The 17,978-nt window shown below is 37.7% G+C and overlaps 1 protein-coding gene across 3 annotated transcripts in view; it reads right to left on the bottom strand.

Moving 5' to 3' along the window:
- Positions 1-17,978, bottom strand: part of ASAP1 (ArfGAP with SH3 domain, ankyrin repeat and PH domain 1) — a 149,430-nt gene that overhangs the window by 56,870 nt on the left and 74,582 nt on the right. For all 3 annotated transcript variants that reach the window (XM_053395300.1, XM_053395298.1, XM_053395299.1), the window contains 5 exons: positions 6,178-6,250; positions 4,390-4,535; positions 2,662-2,736; positions 2,276-2,325; positions 152-281 (listed from right to left, as the gene is read on the bottom strand). In XM_053395300.1, the coding sequence (XP_053251275.1) occupies positions 152-281; positions 2,276-2,325; positions 2,662-2,736; positions 4,390-4,535; positions 6,178-6,250 (474 nt within the window). The remainder of the gene's footprint in view (positions 1-151; positions 282-2,275; positions 2,326-2,661; positions 2,737-4,389; positions 4,536-6,177; positions 6,251-17,978) is intronic.

The raw sequence follows: 17,978 nt of genomic DNA, 5'->3' as shown, positions 1-17,978 counted from the left end.
TGTGACGTTCAGATTAATAGGAAAAGAAAATTTGCTATGCCACTGAGTTGTCCAATGTACTATTTCTTACCAAGCAACATTTTGTAACAGGACTTTTAGAATATTTCAGTAGAATTTTGGATAAAAACATTTCAAACAATTTGTTACTTACTTCACACATCTGGAGCTGAAATAGCCTTCTTTCTTTCTCCATTTCTTCTGCTATCTCAGCTCCAGTTATCTCAGTTCGTATCATCCCATGCTGTTTTGCATGTTCTCTTTTTTCCTTTTCGATTTTTGTGCTGAAATTTCAAAAGCATACATTCAATAAACATTGTCACTTCTTACTTTTCCTGCACAGTCTATCAATTTTTAAATACTCTTTTCTTTTTTCAAAAAGTGAGAGGCAGAAATTAACACTCAAAACGGATGAAGTACATGCTGCACTTAAAAAACAAAAATAAATCAGACAGCTGTCTGAAGCATGTAGAAAGGAAATTTAACCAGTGTTCAATTCACTTAGCACAACTGTCACTAATATTATAGAGGTGATCTTGAATGGCTGCAAATCCTGTTTTCTTATCCTCTGTATATGACTCCACCTTTCAAAAGTGTTAATAAACACATCTTTTTCATTTTCTTTTTGCTTAATTATTATTTCTGTTACATGAGTCATGGGATGGAAGCCAAAGTAAACAAGAAGCATACAGAATAAACCAGAAAGTGAAAAACAGAAACCAAACTTTGCCATAACAACATCCTTCAACTACTACTGATATTCTTCGTAGTTTATTTCTATCCACATTCCACCTTTATACGTTCAGCACTCAGTTTCAAACATTGCATTTTGCTCAACATATTGATCCATTTCTCCAGTTTTACAGCAATACTGTATGGATGCAGCCAGCAACTCACCAAAGTCTATCAAAGACCTACAAGTCTCTGCATTGCTGAATTCCTTCAAGTGTAAGTTGTTAGATCAGCTGCTACTTTTACAAATTAATGAATTGTTCCTCAGAACTAGAGATTGCTGCTGTATCATTTCTTTTCCAAGTATTACAAATACACAAAGCAAATGCACAAAACATATATTGGAGTCCAACTGAAATCCACCAAAACCAAATGAAACTGGGTTATACGAAGTTCCTGACCGTAATCTTCCATCGTAATCTTTTCAGGCAGTGAAATATCAAATCTGTTAACAATTATGCTAATTACAAATAAAATTATATATCTATTGTTGGAAACAGTAGATTTTTTTAAAAAAAATGAATTATTTGATTACATATTTATTTTCCCATAAAGAGTTGACACCATGTGTAATTCCCCTCCTCCAAAGAAAATCACAAATCAACACAATAATCCTGTGAAATATGATGGCTTGAGTGTGTGTGACTGGCCTAGCATCATCTAAGCAATATTGTAACCGAGCAAGAATTTTGAGTTTGGGTCTCCCTAGTCTTAATTCAACATTCAATGAATGTGACAATGGTATTTCCCACCAAAGATCGTTTTAAGCTCTGTTTCGAGAGGACTGCATTTATACCAAATTGCCAGTGGGTGATCTGCTTGCCCCCATTCCTAACTGGGTAAGGTATCATTCCTGTCCTTGCTAACAAATGGGCCCCATAAAAAAAGAATTCAGTGGCTGAATTCTGACATAATAATATCTGAATGAATCTCATGCTTAGCCAATTCCCCACACTACTCCAGTGCAGCAAAATAAATGAAAAAGGAAGGAAGGAAGAACATCCATCCTTTTTCAACTAACTGCAGTTTGTCTTTATGTATGAACCAAAGCTTTAACTAAGACTTGCCTGAATAAGCCAGCTTCAAACGATAGTTTACAAACCTTGCTGGTATGGACAAGCTATAGCTTAAAGTGCAGTTTTCCTGATTCAGGCATAACAAATCATTGTAAGCTGAAAGCAGAAGCAAATTCATCCCATTTCCTTATGCTTACACTACAAGAAGAAGACAGAGGTGTGGCGCACACATAATGCTAAGCCACAGTGTGAATGAGGCCAGTGGCATTCTTTTAATATTTGTTATCGCATGCATATTCACTAAACGAGGAATATACTATAGTAAACCAGGTTTGTCAATCCACAAGAACATATTCCCGAGCATCGCTGAAATGCGTAAGTTTACTATGTGCCTATTAAATAATTCCATATCATTCATTGACACTGAAGAAAGTGACAGACATCCCCAGAAAAGCTCAAGGCTTGAAAGAAATGATTAGGTCACACACTTAACGCTGCTCAAATGTTTACCCAGAGTGAACAATACTTACAATTTGGTCTCATAATCCTTCCAGGCTTTGTCAAAAGGCTTTTTAAGATCCTTAGGAAAGAGAAAATGCACTTAAAATAAGTTTATGACACTGCTATGTTAAAATGTATATACTTAAGATATTCTTTCAAGATTATAATTTACTTTTTTAAAAAGAAAGAAAGGCTTGTCTTTTTATAACTTTAAGAATTTCTTTCCCATGGATCTTAAGGCACATATATCTCAAGCTTTGAAGAAGGAGCATGAAATGTAAAGCATGCAATTACAGCTGATTCTACAGAATTTTATGCAGATATGATGTCACCACAAGAACACTGATGGGAAAGCAGCAAAAGCCCATGCAACAAAGTCAGCAATACTATTATAGTTCTCAAGCAAAAAACTTACCCCTTTGACACCTTTCAAATCTCCTTTTAAGAGGGAATCCAATGTGAAGATGACATTGTGGCTCAATCCTTGAAGCTAAGAAGAAAAAGCAGTGTTATTCAATTTTTAAAAGTATGAGCTTAAAGTGAGCTACAAATATCCATTAATGTCTTGTTTCTACTAATGTGGCATTTACACCTATTGCAAAAGTTTAGATTATTGTTTGAAATAAGCCCTTTATCAAGCTTCGTATCATCAGGGTCCTCAAAGGGAAACTATACCAATGCATGAAACCAGGAAAAAAATCCAACAGCTTTGTAAAAAGTCATTTTGTTCTTGAAAATGGCTCAAAGTGTTTTGAGCTTTACTGCTCTCTCTCTCTCTCTCTCTCTCTCTCTCTCTTTTAGAACAAGAAAGTTTTCCTTTTTAGAGGAAGAACAGGTTCTCTTTTTACACTGCGGGTTGGAAGGAATGTCAGGTACCATCCAAATAGATCTATTTAAAGGTTATTCTTGAAGAAGAGTCATAAAGCACATAAGCCTGAGGCTTGGCTAATGATGAAGCATAAACCATATTGTTCTCTCATTAGGAGAGTAAAGTGCGAACAGATCTAAGCTTTGCAAAGACAAAAAAAGAGAAACAAAACACAAGACACCTTTCAGCTCTCTATTCTGCAATATGCTCCAAAAAATAGCATACTAAGGTGTCCATTAAAAATCATATACAATGGGCTAGAACCATAGGCATGTCCATGATTTCTGTCAACTCTACACTCTAGCCTCTATTCAATATCCGATGCCATTCTCAAACATTTCTCCAACAATCAGGAACAGCTTTTTTGGGGGTGGAGAGGAGGCAGCTGAGCTCTGTTCCATGAGCAATCATCACAATCCACTCTAGTATTGTAAATAATTCCCTGTTAAATGTGTTTTTAAAAAGCACTAAAAATGAAGTAAGACCTTTTAAGGTTTATGACTATTTCTTTAGTGTTACAAAGCAGTTTGAATAAATCAGAAACATACAATGATGACATTGTATTGGTCTATGAGCTCTTAATGGTTTAATTAAGTAGCTCCTTTACTGTTCCATTCAAGCACAGACTGCATTGAATGCCACCCCTGCAGCACACGTTTAAAACATTCCTTGTCATTTGCAGAGCTAGGAAAATCTCACGCCTAAAAATATGGTGCGTTGCTGTTGTTGTTTAGTCATTTAGTCGTGTCCGACTCTTCATGACCCCATGGACCAGAGCATGCCAGGCACTCCTGTCTTCCACTGCCTCCCGCAGTTTGGTCAAACTCATGTTGGTAGCTTCAAGAACACTGTCCAACCATCTCGTCCTTTGTCGTCCCCTTCTTCTTGTGCCCTCCATCTTTCCCAACATCAGGGTCTTTTCCAGGGAGTCTTTTCTTCTCATGAGGTGGCCAAAGTATTGGAGCCTCAGCTTCAGGCTCTGTCCTTCCAGTGAACACTCAGGGCTGATTTCCTTCAGAATGGATAGGTCTGATCTTCTTGCAGAGTCTCCTCCAGCACCATAATTCACCATAATTCAAAAATATGGTGTAGTATCGATTAAATGATATATTCTCCCTGTCTTTATCTGCAGCTAGAACCAAACACATGCTGCTGCCTACAGAAAATTTGAAAAGTTTTTCTAGAGCGGACAATTTGTTACATAAATGAAAGCAAAGCAAATACTTGTTTAAAATGTAAATATTATGAAGAAACAAAACATTAGAAACTCCTTACCAGATTTTTCAGGAGTGTTGATAATTCTTTAGTCAATGTAGAAAACTTTACAAAAGCAGTGCCCAGATCTGGATTATCTCTACTTAAGAAATTACTCCCAAATTTATCTAGTACTTGTGCATAGTTCTCTTCATTTTGGACATGTTCTGAGAGGGAAAAAAATACAGAAATGTGTTTTTTTCCTACGAATGAGAAAAAATATTAACACTAACAATAACATTAAGAAAAACAACTTTAAATCGGCCTCTTGCTTGTAGCATTATTAAAGTTTTGATAGCAAGATTACCACTCTGAATAATATTTCAGTGAGAGAGATGCCTATTTTCCTGTTAGTCAGTCCTTTGGTCCTTAAACAAGTGCTGGAGTTCACCTAGCTAATTTCAGAACAAGAATTTGAAAAATGGCTAAAATGTAAGAATTTTGTGTAAGAAGCCGCACCACTGCTACAACCACAGGAATTGCTTGTCATAAAGGTTTTAATGTGACTGGACTAAGCATCACAGTGCATTTATATAGTCAGGTCATCCGAAGATGTCTGCAACTACTGTGTTTTGATACCACAAAAAAAATGTGAACATCCCCCTGTGGCTAAATGGCTTTACAGAATGTGGCAGAAGTTTGGTATTTGTGGCCAGTGACTGATGGTTAACAGGAAGAGTGGTGAGCTTCTTGGCTATGCCTGGAACAGCTGACAGCATGACTTTAAGATACAAAACATAAACACAAAAACACTAATCAAATCCGCCTTTGGACTGTCGTAAGTGGCAACTAAACTGTATTACACGATGATGGGTAGGCACTTCTTTAAGCTCTTAACATACTGATAATGACACAAGTGTGTCATAGTGGCAGCACCATTGCTTATCAGAGAAAAGAGAGTGGGCTTGGTAGGATGTAAACGTATTTGGTGTTCCAAATATACACGCTCAATTTGCTCATTAAAATCCTGAGCCATGAGGAAAAGGAACAGCAACTGAGACACATCAAAATGTTGTGAACTTTCTTTCTTTCTTTTTAAAGATGACTATAGACCAAAATATGTGAAGATGGCATAGGCACACATTACGTTTAAAAGAGACCACTTGATTTAAATACTTCATTTAGCAGTTATTTTCTTTGCAGGTCATACTTTTATTAAATATATTCTAGGAAAGTCATCTATTTCCTGTTCACTTTGCACTGACAAGAACCTAGTCAAAATAAATAATGCTTAACTGATTAATGGAATCCTGAATCACACTCGCCTCATTCACATGCATTTTTTAGGACAGGAAAAAGTACCGGGGGCGGGGGGCAGACAGGAAGTGACGGAAGTCTAAAATCATGAGTACAGAAAGAAAAGTACTCTCAAAATTCAAACTCAACAGTCCGCCAATGAACTAAGAAATATCAATCACGATACAGCCAAGAGGAAACACTTCTTTTTGAACAGAATAATCTTTATGATATTGTGTTTGTTTTGACAGCCAAATATTGTTCTGAGCAACAGATTATGCTTTTTTTGGGGGGGGGGGTTGAAATCTCACAAAAAATTATATATACCGACGTGCATTGTTACTTCAACCTGCAAAACAATTAAAGCTGTGATAAATGGAACTGGAAAACTCTAGTTCAGAAAAAAAAAATACAAAGCTCCATTAAATCGCTAGTGCCTTTCAACTGGATTTTTTTATCCATAGGCATTTTTTATCCATAGACAGCCATTTCTTGAATCTTAAAAAGAGTAAAATTGCAAAAACTATTAACAGTGAGTAACTCTTTATTATGATTAAGAAAAATAAAGCTTACCTTGCCCAGAATTATATATAGATTTTACAGATTTTTTAACTTTTTGTAGTGCAGTTCGGTCCTGATCTAACGCCTAGAGACAGAAAAAGAAAGACCATGTCAAAGGCAAGCTACTTCTATTTTGAATTGTACATCTGAACCTGAACATGAGGCTCTTGTAAGCAAATACCGAGTAATGTCAGGAGCTGCCAGCACCGTATAGTAGCGGCATTGTTATTACCCTCTAGGGAGGTCTTCAGTCACTCAAGTCACTTCAAGTCAATTAAAGAACTCTGAACTAAAGAGCTCCTGAGGCAAAAAAGCATCTTGAAAATAGTTTGGCAGACCTAGGAGGTAGTGCTATATGGTCAGCTTGAAATCAAACAAATATACTGAAGTTTATAGTAGTTTCACTATTATCTCAGTTGAAATTCCACAGTTTTAAGTGTCATATTTTAAGTGTCATGCATTTCTCGGACTTCAGCTACTAAAAAGTAGCTCTACAAAAGCAGAGTAACAAGCAAAACAAACGTAAGGGTCAGGTCATACATAAATATTTTTCTTCTGTATTTCATCCTACAGAATACTAGGCATGTCTACCTGGAAGTAAACACCACTGTGTTCAGTGGGATTTACACCATAGTAAATGTGCTTGGGAGAAATGTGCAGCTTTAGCATAGGATAAACAAATATAAAACACTAAATTCCAAGACGTACTAGAAAAAATGTACATATAATAAGTTAACAAATATTAAGTGGCAAATAAATTATGGCATCTATTTCGCAAAGCCCTATGAATGATTTAAAAAATTCTGTTTTTAAAATCACAATTTAGCAGCATCCAAGACAGAAAGAAGAATTATCATTATTTATGGAAGAATATCAATGCATACAAAATAATATAGAACAGGTATTTATCAAAGTAGCTTTGGTTTCTCTCTACGAGTCTTCCATTTTTGCTGGTTCTTGAAACAAAATAGGGTATCTGATGTCTTAGGATATAGTAATGTGATAGACAGCCTTTCACCTCTAGGTCACCAAACTAATCTTGCTCAGATCAACAACAATTCACAAATGTTACCATCTGCTGGGTGTCTGGTGTCTGAGGTGAAGTGACTTAACACTTTCAGTTCATTTCTACCAGTGGTAAAAGTAACCAAGAATGAAAAAGGCATCTTAATGGTGGCTGAATGTTACTGACCATAGATACGGGTTATGATTGATACTTATAGAATGAAAATTAAATGAGGTTTGCCAACTTGTTTGTTTGTTTGTTTGCTGAAGGATCCCAAGGCACTGTAAAAACACACACACTGCTAAGATTATATATTAAAAATACAAAACAATTACAATCAGAATTAACCATATCAGTAATTAGATTTATAAAAGGTGCCTGAAATTATCCGTCTCCCCTCTCTCAGGAAGAAAAACTAAAATATACTAATGAAAATTGCCAAAATGTGTTTTGCTTCCTTCTTTCACATATTTCTTTATTGAGTTTAAGTCTGAAATACCGACAACAGAGAGAGGGGGGGACAACAGAGAGAGAGGGAGACAGAGGAGAGAGATCGCTTGGGCCCTTTGGTCTGATAAAGGTCAACACTCGATCTTGGGCATTCCCTGTTCTGGTGGCTATGTAATTCTTGGGTTGGTATGGGGGGGGGGGAGAGAGAGAGAAACATGTAGGGATTTTCTGGAGGCTTAGATGAGAGCTGTGAGTTCATGTAAGCATTTTGCTTTGCACTCACCATGCACCCCAAAATGTCATTTTCAATATGGAAACTGCTGTGCAGTGAAATGTACAGTGGTACCTTGGTTTGCAACTGCTTTGGATTACAACCATTTTGGATTACAACCAAATCAAACCCGGAAGTGCGTGTCCCTTTTTTCGGATTACAACCTATTGGGGGGGGGGCCATTGGCGAAAGCGCGCCTTGAGTTACAACCTGTTTAGGTTTACAACCGGACCTCCGGAACTGATTATGGTTGTAAGCCAAGTTACCACTGTATTGCATTTTAAATTAAACTCCCAAGAGATTTTGAGGCTCAACAGAGAAAGAGAGAGATGCACTAAATCATCAGCATACATCTAAATTAAAATCTTTCTGTTCCTAATTACTAGGGAGGGGGAGTCTGCATTGGCATCAAATCATCAATATAAAAGTTAAAAGGAGTGGGATCCAGAATGCAACCCGGTTTCACTCCTTAAAACATTTTAAAAGCATCAGTCATACCACCATTTAAACCAACTCTGACTCTCATTTCTGTGTTATTTTATTGATATTATTGCTACAAGATTGTCATGGCCTTTGGCTAGAACAATAAACCTGTGAACTGGCGGAAAAATAAACTAAACTAAAAAAAAAAAAAAGCCTGAATACATCATTTCCACAAGAAAAACTGAAAACTTTCCTTGTTAGTGATTTTTATTTTTTAAAAAATAATAATGTAAAAAACGGTTGTCTAAAAGTACATAAAAAACAGGCATTCAAACAAATAAAAACAGAGCCTGACTTTATGGGTCAGGGAGACCTGGGTAAAAAAAAGATGGCTCTACAAGATGCCTGAAACAACTGATTTAGCAATGAGGTTTGTTAAACTGACAACATAGGGGAATTTCCAGGACCCAGAAGGAAGCTTTGATTTCTTTTTGAAGCACATTTTCCTTTTTACAGAGAGTTGTGTCTCAGCTGGTATACAGCAAATCATTTTTTCCCTGTTCACCACATGAGGAGATACCATTCCTGTGGAAGACAATCCCATTATACATCGTTGTAAGGGTTAGCACAGATTGTACTGTGTGACTAAAGTAGGGTAGGATGTTTGAGGAATTTGATATTTGTGAATTCTAATAAAAAGCTGACCTGATCTGCCCCTTCTAACCAATGTGTGTATCCATCCACCAGCTCTTACACTTCTCAAATGTTCTGACAGTACAGCTCAGGAACTGTATAAATACTTTTTCAATGCTTATTTTGAGGGGAAATGCATTATAAAATAAATATTAAAGTATGTATATAAATACAAATATTCTTTCCTTCTTTTTTTAATCCACATGAAAAATACAGAACTGTGATGGAAGAGGATTACGGATGAAAAATGCAGAAGAGGCATAGAGATTGCACTGTATCCACCTATATTTTACTCAGAGTAGACAAATTAAATCTAATGGACCAAAGTTGGTCATGTCCATTAATATGTATGGATTTATTCCGAGAATGACTAACACTGAATACAAGCCAATGTGTGTGTGTCAAATGACATCAGGCGCTCAGGTGACAATCTCTGCATCTCAAACTCACAAGTATCTCAGCAAAATATGAAACAGAAATGAGTGATATACTCTCTCCTGTCTATCAGTACATATACATATATATGCAGCAAAGACAGAAAGAGAACAAACTATAATCTATTTCTAAAAGTACTTACTAGCAGCTGGCAAAGTAGCTATAGCAAGAGTACTATTGATATTTAAGTCCAAGTCCTAGTAATTTCTGAAGCAGACCCCGAAAACACAATGGCAGGAAGATTCTGGCTATAGTCAATCCCCTTAAGATAGATATCTTGTCTTGTTGCAGTTATCTTTACACAAGGCCCAACATTGATGCCAAAATCCAGCATCGCCTGAGCTCTGCAAGTGCGGCTTTCTCCCAATTGAAGCGCAGAGTGTTTGAGGAATGGGGCATTCGCAGGGAAACCAAAATGCTTGTTTACAAAGCTATTGTACTACCAACCTTACTATATGCTTGTGAAACATGGAGCACTTATAAACGCCATCTCTAACTCCTCGAAATATTCCATCAACAGTGTCTCCAAAAAATTTTGCACATCACTTGGGAAGACAGGCAAACTAATATCAGTGTACTGGAAGAAGCAAAGATCACCAGCGTTGAAGCAATGATTCTTCAACATCAACTCTGTTGGACTGGTCATGTTGTGCAGATGCCTGATGATCGTCTTCCAAAGCAACTATTCTATTCCCAACTTGGAAAGTGTAATGCTGGTGGTCAACAAAAGAGGTTTAAAGACTCTCTCAAGGCAAATATATAAAAAAAAGTAGTATAAACACTGACAACTGGGAAACACTGGCCTTCGAGTGTTCCAGTTGGAGAACAGCCTTTTTCAAAGGTGTCATGGGCTTTGAAGACACTTGAACTCAGGACGCTAGGGAGAAACGTGCTAAGAGGAAGGCACGCTTGGCAAATCCACACCATGATCAACTACCACCCTTCCACTGTGGAAGAATGTTTGGATCCAGAATTAACCTCCACAATCACTTACGGACTCATTGTTAAAACCGTGTTTATGGAAGACAATCTTACTCGGCTGCAAGTGATCCCCAAAGAAGAAGATATTGCAAGGCTGGAATGACAAACATTCACCATCTAGTACCCAGTGGTCTGAAGTTCTCACTGCCCTTTCTACATTTGTACACATGACTTATAAACAGCAATCTCGTTTAGATACCTATTTGGACATATGGACTGCTTATCTTATTACTGGAATAACATTTTTATTGTTCATGTCAGCTGGGGATGTGGGTTACCCCCCACTTTCTGTGTTATATTTGCAAATAAAAATCCTATGCAAACATTTGATGGATTAGTCTCCCTTTAACTTGCATCAATCACATTTTCTGTAATAGCAGAGTACTTAGTAATTAAAAGTTTTATTTTCCCCAAACCACTGATTTTAAATACATGATTACTGCTGTCTCTGCAAGAACAGCTGATTTCCTTCGCTCTAGAACAAAGCATCACTTTTCTTAGTTACAACCTTATCTAGCAAACTGAACACAGAATAGAGCCAAAGATAATAAGAAGATTGAGTTAATGGCCAGATAGAAGCAGCAAGTGGAATTAATCCTCCCCTTTTATCTCAGGGCTAAGGTTTTGCACTGCTCACATAGAAATTACTAAACCCTGGTTTAATACGTATTTCTAAACATCAGCTACCTAGCTCAGAGCAGCTAAAGTTTGTTCTCTGCTTACCTCTCACAGTGTGGTTGGTGGGGGGGAGCACAAGCAGTGGTTCACATGCAACACTTAGCCAGCCACTTCACCGCTTGCTTCCCTACTCTAGCAGAGGAGAAATGAAACAGGAACGACATGAGCTGCATACACCAGCTCACAGTCCATTCACAGGCTGATTTCCCTAACTATGGCTATGGTCAACATGACGTTAGTACATGGCCACTGTAGCAGGCTTCAAATTCAACATGATATGGAATATCCAGAATTTGAAGTGTAAAACTTTTAGCCAAAAAGCAAAGAAGTGTGTCTGCAGCTAAGGAATAGTACCTAACAGTTTAAGAAAGCACGTAACAGTACACCAAAAGTGGTAGATTACTCCCCGACTCCCACCCCCAAACACGTGAAAATGCTTTCAGCTGTATTTTGCCTATGGATTTTCGATAATCACAGAACTAAATGAATCATTTTCTTTGCAATTGTGAAGAAAAAGAAGGAAAACTTATTGCTACCTGTTACAAAAGGAATTATCAAGTTTTAAAGGGCAACTGAGTGCTTCTCTTAATTCTCTTTAAATGCCTATTTGAAAATCTAAAATCAGGTTATTCTCTATTAACTCATGCCGACATTAGCATATATTAATCTTGACAATTCAAATATACAGCATCACATTTCATTAAAACGTCAATGCAATTCAAAAATTAAGAATAATATACCAGTTATAGGTCCACTTATGTTTTTTAATGCAATTATTCTTATTGCACACTGATGCAGGTACAGCAGCTATTGTTTCATGTGCATAGCACCACAACAGACCACAGGCATATTAATTCTGGACTTTCTGCTACTCCCCTAGGGAAGTGACTCACGATCTGCTTATGCATCTGCTTATACTAGCCATTCATGCCAAGTATAAGCTCTGTGCATGGTGGGGCTCAAGCCACTTGCTGCCTCATTAGAGAGAAGCAGGAACTTACGAGATGTGAGGGTGTATGTGGAAATATTGTGGGCTGCCCAAGTCTTCCCTGCTCTTCTTTCTTCACTCATTAACCTCGTTTGTGTGGGCCACAGTTACTGTGAAGTTGTTACCATTAAGTTGAAATAACAGGGAAAAAGGGGAAATAAACTGTCCATACTTGCTACTTTGGAATCATATGGCAGCAACAGTCCTTATGAATAAGGCTATCAATGAATACCAACCACAACAGCTATGTTCCTAGAATCATACAGTTGGAATAGACTACAAGGATCATTTAGTCCAACTCCCTGCAATGTTGCACCCCCATTGCCAGCTGCCTATACCAAAACAAGCTTCTCAATTTATTTATGAGTTAGTTTATTTCTTCATTGTACACTTATATTGTTAAAACATTCATCAGTTTATTTCACTCGATATTGGATTGGAAGATTCTGAGCCAAGCAAAATGCATAGGAACAATCTGCTCAGCAAACTCACAGACTGCACTCCTGGGTCCAGTAGTAGTAATTTCAAGTAATTTCAAATGTTGAAAAATTCACAACTTTTCCAATATGAGGTAAGAGTATTGCTTATTTAGCAACCTAATAAATGCATTAGCACTGCTGTTATGATTAACACACTTATCTTTGCTTGACAAACTTTGCATATGAACTTCTATAACAAAATCTTAGATATTTGTGTTAAAACAAAATATTTTAGCATCAACATTTATGAGGAGCCTTCTCTCCTCCTCCTCCTCCTCCAGTGTGCTTGCAAGGAGAATGGAAGCATTTGCTTTCGTTTTCAAATGAAGTTTGTCCCACTTTGGATGAAATTGCAAACTCTGATTAGTTTGCACTTGCCCAAACAAGCCAGAATGTTGTTTTTTACTTGGACAAACCATAACGTAAACCAACCACCATTAGTTCTTGTTTAAACAAAACTATCTGTTAGTTGAAAATATTAATAGATGCTTCGTTGCATGTAGAAAAAGAAGACTAATTTCCTTCTTTGTGGTCACACTGATGAAGGGAAGGGAGGAGCATGCTTGTATACAAAGCACAAAACATTCAAAACAAGGCAGAGACTAATAAACAAAATAAAGCTATGAAGTCTTCACCCACTAGCTGTAACTATTTAAAACTCCTGAAGACAACACCCCAGTTTCAAATGCTGGTTAAGATAAACATTAGTTAGTGCTGGTTGTGTAATAGCTGTAGAGTCTGGTAGTAGTAGGAGTCCATGCTTAACAGAGAAGTAATTGGTAAATGTGCACATGATTCCATAACCCCATAACCATTTTTAAGAGATATACCACATTAAGTCTGCATCAGCCTAAAAAGGCAGGCAACATGGAGAAAAATTAGTCTTTCCCCTCAGAACAGCAACTGTTGTGTAGTATGAAGAAAGCATAATTCCTCTTGAAATGAATTAAAAATCAATTTATTTTTGTCTCCAATTAACGGGTTTTTACAATATTTGTTTGACCAGAAGTAACACCAGGACCAAAATAAATAAATAATTATGATCCATTCGTGACATCACCTTCAATGTTCTTAAAAGAACTATACAGCCTGATCTTAAGTAAATTTACTCAATACAGTCCCAGGTAAGCGTGCGTAAGATTGCAAATTTAGCGTGGGAAAGCTTACTAAAGCAGTTTGGGTGGAACCCAGACTCAGAAGGACAGTAAAATTCCAGATGTGGGTGGCGTGGGTGAAAACAGGAGTTGTTCTCAAAAAGGTCATCTGGGGTTTGTACTTTAGTGAAACGGATTACTTGGCATGTGGCAATGTATTCAGCTTGAAAATGGAAGTTCAAGCACCCTCTGGGATTTATTTTTAACTATAGCATGACTTAGCATTTCCCCCTTCTATTTGTTGCCCTTATGAATCATTTTCCTTTAAAAGTGCAGTTAAACTCAACTTCATTTTGAAACAAGGTCTTTTCCCTCTCCAACAGTAGCTGACTGTTCAGCTCATACTTGACCACAAGCGGTGGAATAATGAAAGGCTGCTACTGGGAGAGTACAGTAGAAGAAGATGCAAACTCTAGCTGAGTTTCATGAAATTCATACACTACTCTGTTTCTTTATGTTCCCGTTACCTCAAATCACTGGCTCAACCAGATGGAAACATCAGAGGTTTGGGCTGGAGAGCGATATTGAAAGAGATATATTCAGGTGTTGCTTACTTTCTCTTCTACATCTACAGACTTATAAAAAAACAACAACCTCACATCAAACTGATTCCCAAAATACAATTTTCTGGATATTGGTTTTTTAAACCAGCAGTTATAATCAGAAAAATAAATAGCTGAATGTAATAAGTTGTATTTAAGGCTCAGTGATTCTTCAGTATAAAAATAGCCATTTCTACTATGGGTCTGCTATAAAGCAAGCTCTATCTACAGGAATAGCACTATAGTCACTGAATAATCACGAATGCTATTATTCTTGAGTAAGATCAATGTGGAGTTTCCATCTGTGAAATAATGCAACATGCACTGTGCTACATAACCATCATGGAATTACTATGAGGAGTCAAACATAAACTAGATTATTGTAAGAAGCAAAAATCAAAGAGACTCTTAATCCAGAATGAGCCTCAAAATCAATGTACAGCAGCAGTGCTGGAAATCCACCCTTGTTGGATTCTCTATCTTGTTTCCAACACCATAGCATAATTAATCAGCAGAGTGGCAGTTGGAACATCTGAGGACCTGGGACAGGCTTCTAATACCTTTATTCTGCCAGCATCTCTTACAAATGACACCAGAAGACTGTCCACTTTCACAACACTGATTCAAATGGAAGAAGAATTCATTTAGTCTGCTTTTTTTCAGAAGACTGACCCAATCTAATGCTGCTGAACTTGCCTGCAGACTAGAACACCACTCCCAATCGGATTACATGCTTATCTAGATTCTGTGATACATTCTCACTGTGCGGAAAAATGTACATTAAAAAAAAAAAGTTTATGTAAACATTCACAAATTTGTTTGTATTTTACATACAAAATGGGCACAATTTAAATGCAGGTTTGGAGAGGGAGCGTTCTTTCAAAAAAGTCCACACAATATGTGATGGGCCTATGACTGAGCACTACCAAATTTGAACAGGGATAAATTTGGCTGCTCAGTCCATCTCTAATTACAGGCAGGCTTTTGTTTTACTGCTTTATCCCAGTCAAATTGTGTCAGTTTTGCTATTCACTCAGATTCACTAACAATGGGAGCTTGCTGATTGGAAGGTCAGCGGTTCGAATCCGCACGATGGGGTGAGCTCCCATTGCTCTTTCGCAGCTTCTGCCAACCTAGCAGTTTGAAAGCATACCAGTACAAGTAGATAAATAGGTACCGCTGCGGCAGGAAGGTGAACGGCATTTCTGTGCACTCTGGTTTCCGTCACAGTGTTCCGTTGCGCCAGAAGCGGTTTAGTCATGCTGGACACATGACTCAGAAAGCTGTCTGTGGACAAACACTGACTCCCTTGGCCTGAAGCAAGACGAGCACCGCACCCCATAGTTTCCTTTGGCTGGACTTAATCATCCAGGGGTCCTTTACCTTACTGCACAATAGGTCTCCAACATTAACACATCCATTAGCAGGGTGGAAGCCCCCTGAATAAAAATCACTAAACTTATGAAGTACTGATGTTCATATTCTTATTCTGCATTTAGTTTCAATGCGTACAATACAATGACACTTACTACTGATATTTATTCAAAAGCATTAATTACACCTAAGAGTAACTTGTGCTGAAGCTCTCCAGTGGTATTACATTAACCTTACTGCACACGTTCTAGTACACAGAGAATGCATTACTTTTAAATCTAACAACCTTGTTCATCGCCATAAAAATATTCATTCAACTCACTACCGAGTGTTTATTTTATTGCTATGATTGCAGAAGATGTCACTTTTTAGAATGGGGTGGGTTACACGTTGCCCTCGGCTTAATGTCTTGCAGGTGTGGGGGCAGGAGGGGCAGCCAACATAGATGGATCAGTGGAGGGAGCAGCAATCTCCAATGAGAAAAGCCTTCTGCCACCAATCGGTTTAAGTATCTGGTGAGAGTAATCTCCTTTCCTGACAGCCCACTGAGCAAGGAAGGAGTGGGGGGGGGGGGTCCCAATTTTGACTCCACAGCTTGCATGCAGTCCAACAAAGAAAAATGCTTCCCTGTGTTAGAATATGGAATGCAGAAATTGTTGTATCATAAATACAAAGTAAGTTTGGGGAGGCATTATACTGACACTCAATTCTCAAGCATGCATAAGCAGTTTAACTCTTCCCCTTTCTTTCACTTTTCAGTTGGCACTAGGTAATCCACAGAAGCAAAATGAAAAACTTTAAATTGAATACCATGAAATGAATGCTGTCAAATGCTCAATAAACGATTTTGAAAATATTTTTATCCCTATAAGCATTTTCTTCTTAACTGTAGCCCTCAATATATTTACTAATCAAGGGCTCGGTTCTAAAATATACTTGAGTTAATAACCCCACTTTTCTTTTGTAGGAAAGAAAAGGCAACTAATCATATAACTGAAACATTCCAAAAAAATCCAAACATAACAATAAACCATGTCCAGAGCAGATGAAAGGCAAAACAAGAAACCAGCAAAAATCTGAATCAACACTTATCTACCACCAAAAGCCTTCTGAAATTTCCACATTTTCTTAGGCCCCTATGGGAAGACTGAAACAACTCCATCTCTTGCTGCCAATGGCTGAGCTCCAGCAAGCAAGGGAACATGGAGCAGGGCCTCAGATACTGAACAATGCCTACAGAAGAGAACACAGAGAAGAATGCGATTTTCAAGCCCCCAAGGCCTCAGGCCATTTGAAGCTTAAAAGTTAAGAACACACACTTCATTAAACTGGGCCCAGAAAGACAACCAAAGGAGATAGTGCAAAACTGGCGTTTTGCCAGCTCCTGTCAACCATGACAATGACATTTTGGGCCAGTAAGTTTCCAGACTCTTTTCAAGGGCAACCCCACACATACTACATCACAACAGTTTTTGTTCTAAATTCACTGTATTTTAATAACTCCAATGGACTGCAAGTTAATATACATTCAAGTGTACTTTAAATTGTGGTATAAGGTTTGGTAAACCATGTTTTGTTATAAACTTATTACATTTATATCTCACCTATCTTTTTACAAGCTCAAGGTGGCAGACATAGTTCTCCTTCTCCCCGACTTATCCTCACAACAACCCTGTACCATAGGTTAGGGTTAAGCTAACAGACAGTGATGGGCCCAAGGTGAGCTTCATGGCTGAGTGAGGAGTAGAACCCCAACCTCCCAGGCCCTAGTCCAATGCTCTAACCACTACATTATATTGGCTTAACACTGTTGTTCCAAAAGTTGATCTTCGTCTTAACATAACTATTTTTTAAATACATCCAGCAACAGCTCTGTCAAGAAGCCAAGCACCTCCATTCATCAACCTGGCAACAGCTGCTCTATCCAGCTGAATCAAAGAAAAGAGACACAGAACCACTCCATTAACACAGCAGAGCCCCGCAACTTTTGGCACCTTTTTTTACTCATGTCATTAGATGAAATTGTAACTAAGAGCTTGCATCTGTGTATCCTACTCCCTCAGCACTCCACACTGCATACTGTATTAAGTTCATGCCAGCAGTTTGCTGCAGAACATGGTGAATATTTAAACCTATGTTCCTGGCCTCAACTCTAGTGTGGTGAAAATCTTTTAAGGAAAGCCACCCTGAGCTCTCTCTACTGAACAGAAGGACTGACTTACCTGTACGGTATTATATAGAAAGGTAATATATATAATTCTACACATATACTTTATACCTGTGCCCAACAGGACATATTGAAGAACAAATTCTGAACAACTGAGACAAATTGTGGTGAC

This window comes from Podarcis raffonei, chromosome 7 (assembly GCF_027172205.1).
Source record: "Podarcis raffonei isolate rPodRaf1 chromosome 7, rPodRaf1.pri, whole genome shotgun sequence".
Classification (NCBI taxonomy): Eukaryota; Metazoa; Chordata; class Lepidosauria; order Squamata; family Lacertidae; genus Podarcis; species Podarcis raffonei.
The sequence above is the reverse complement of the archived record's forward strand: the minus strand, read 5'-3'. Positions and strand labels throughout refer to the sequence as shown.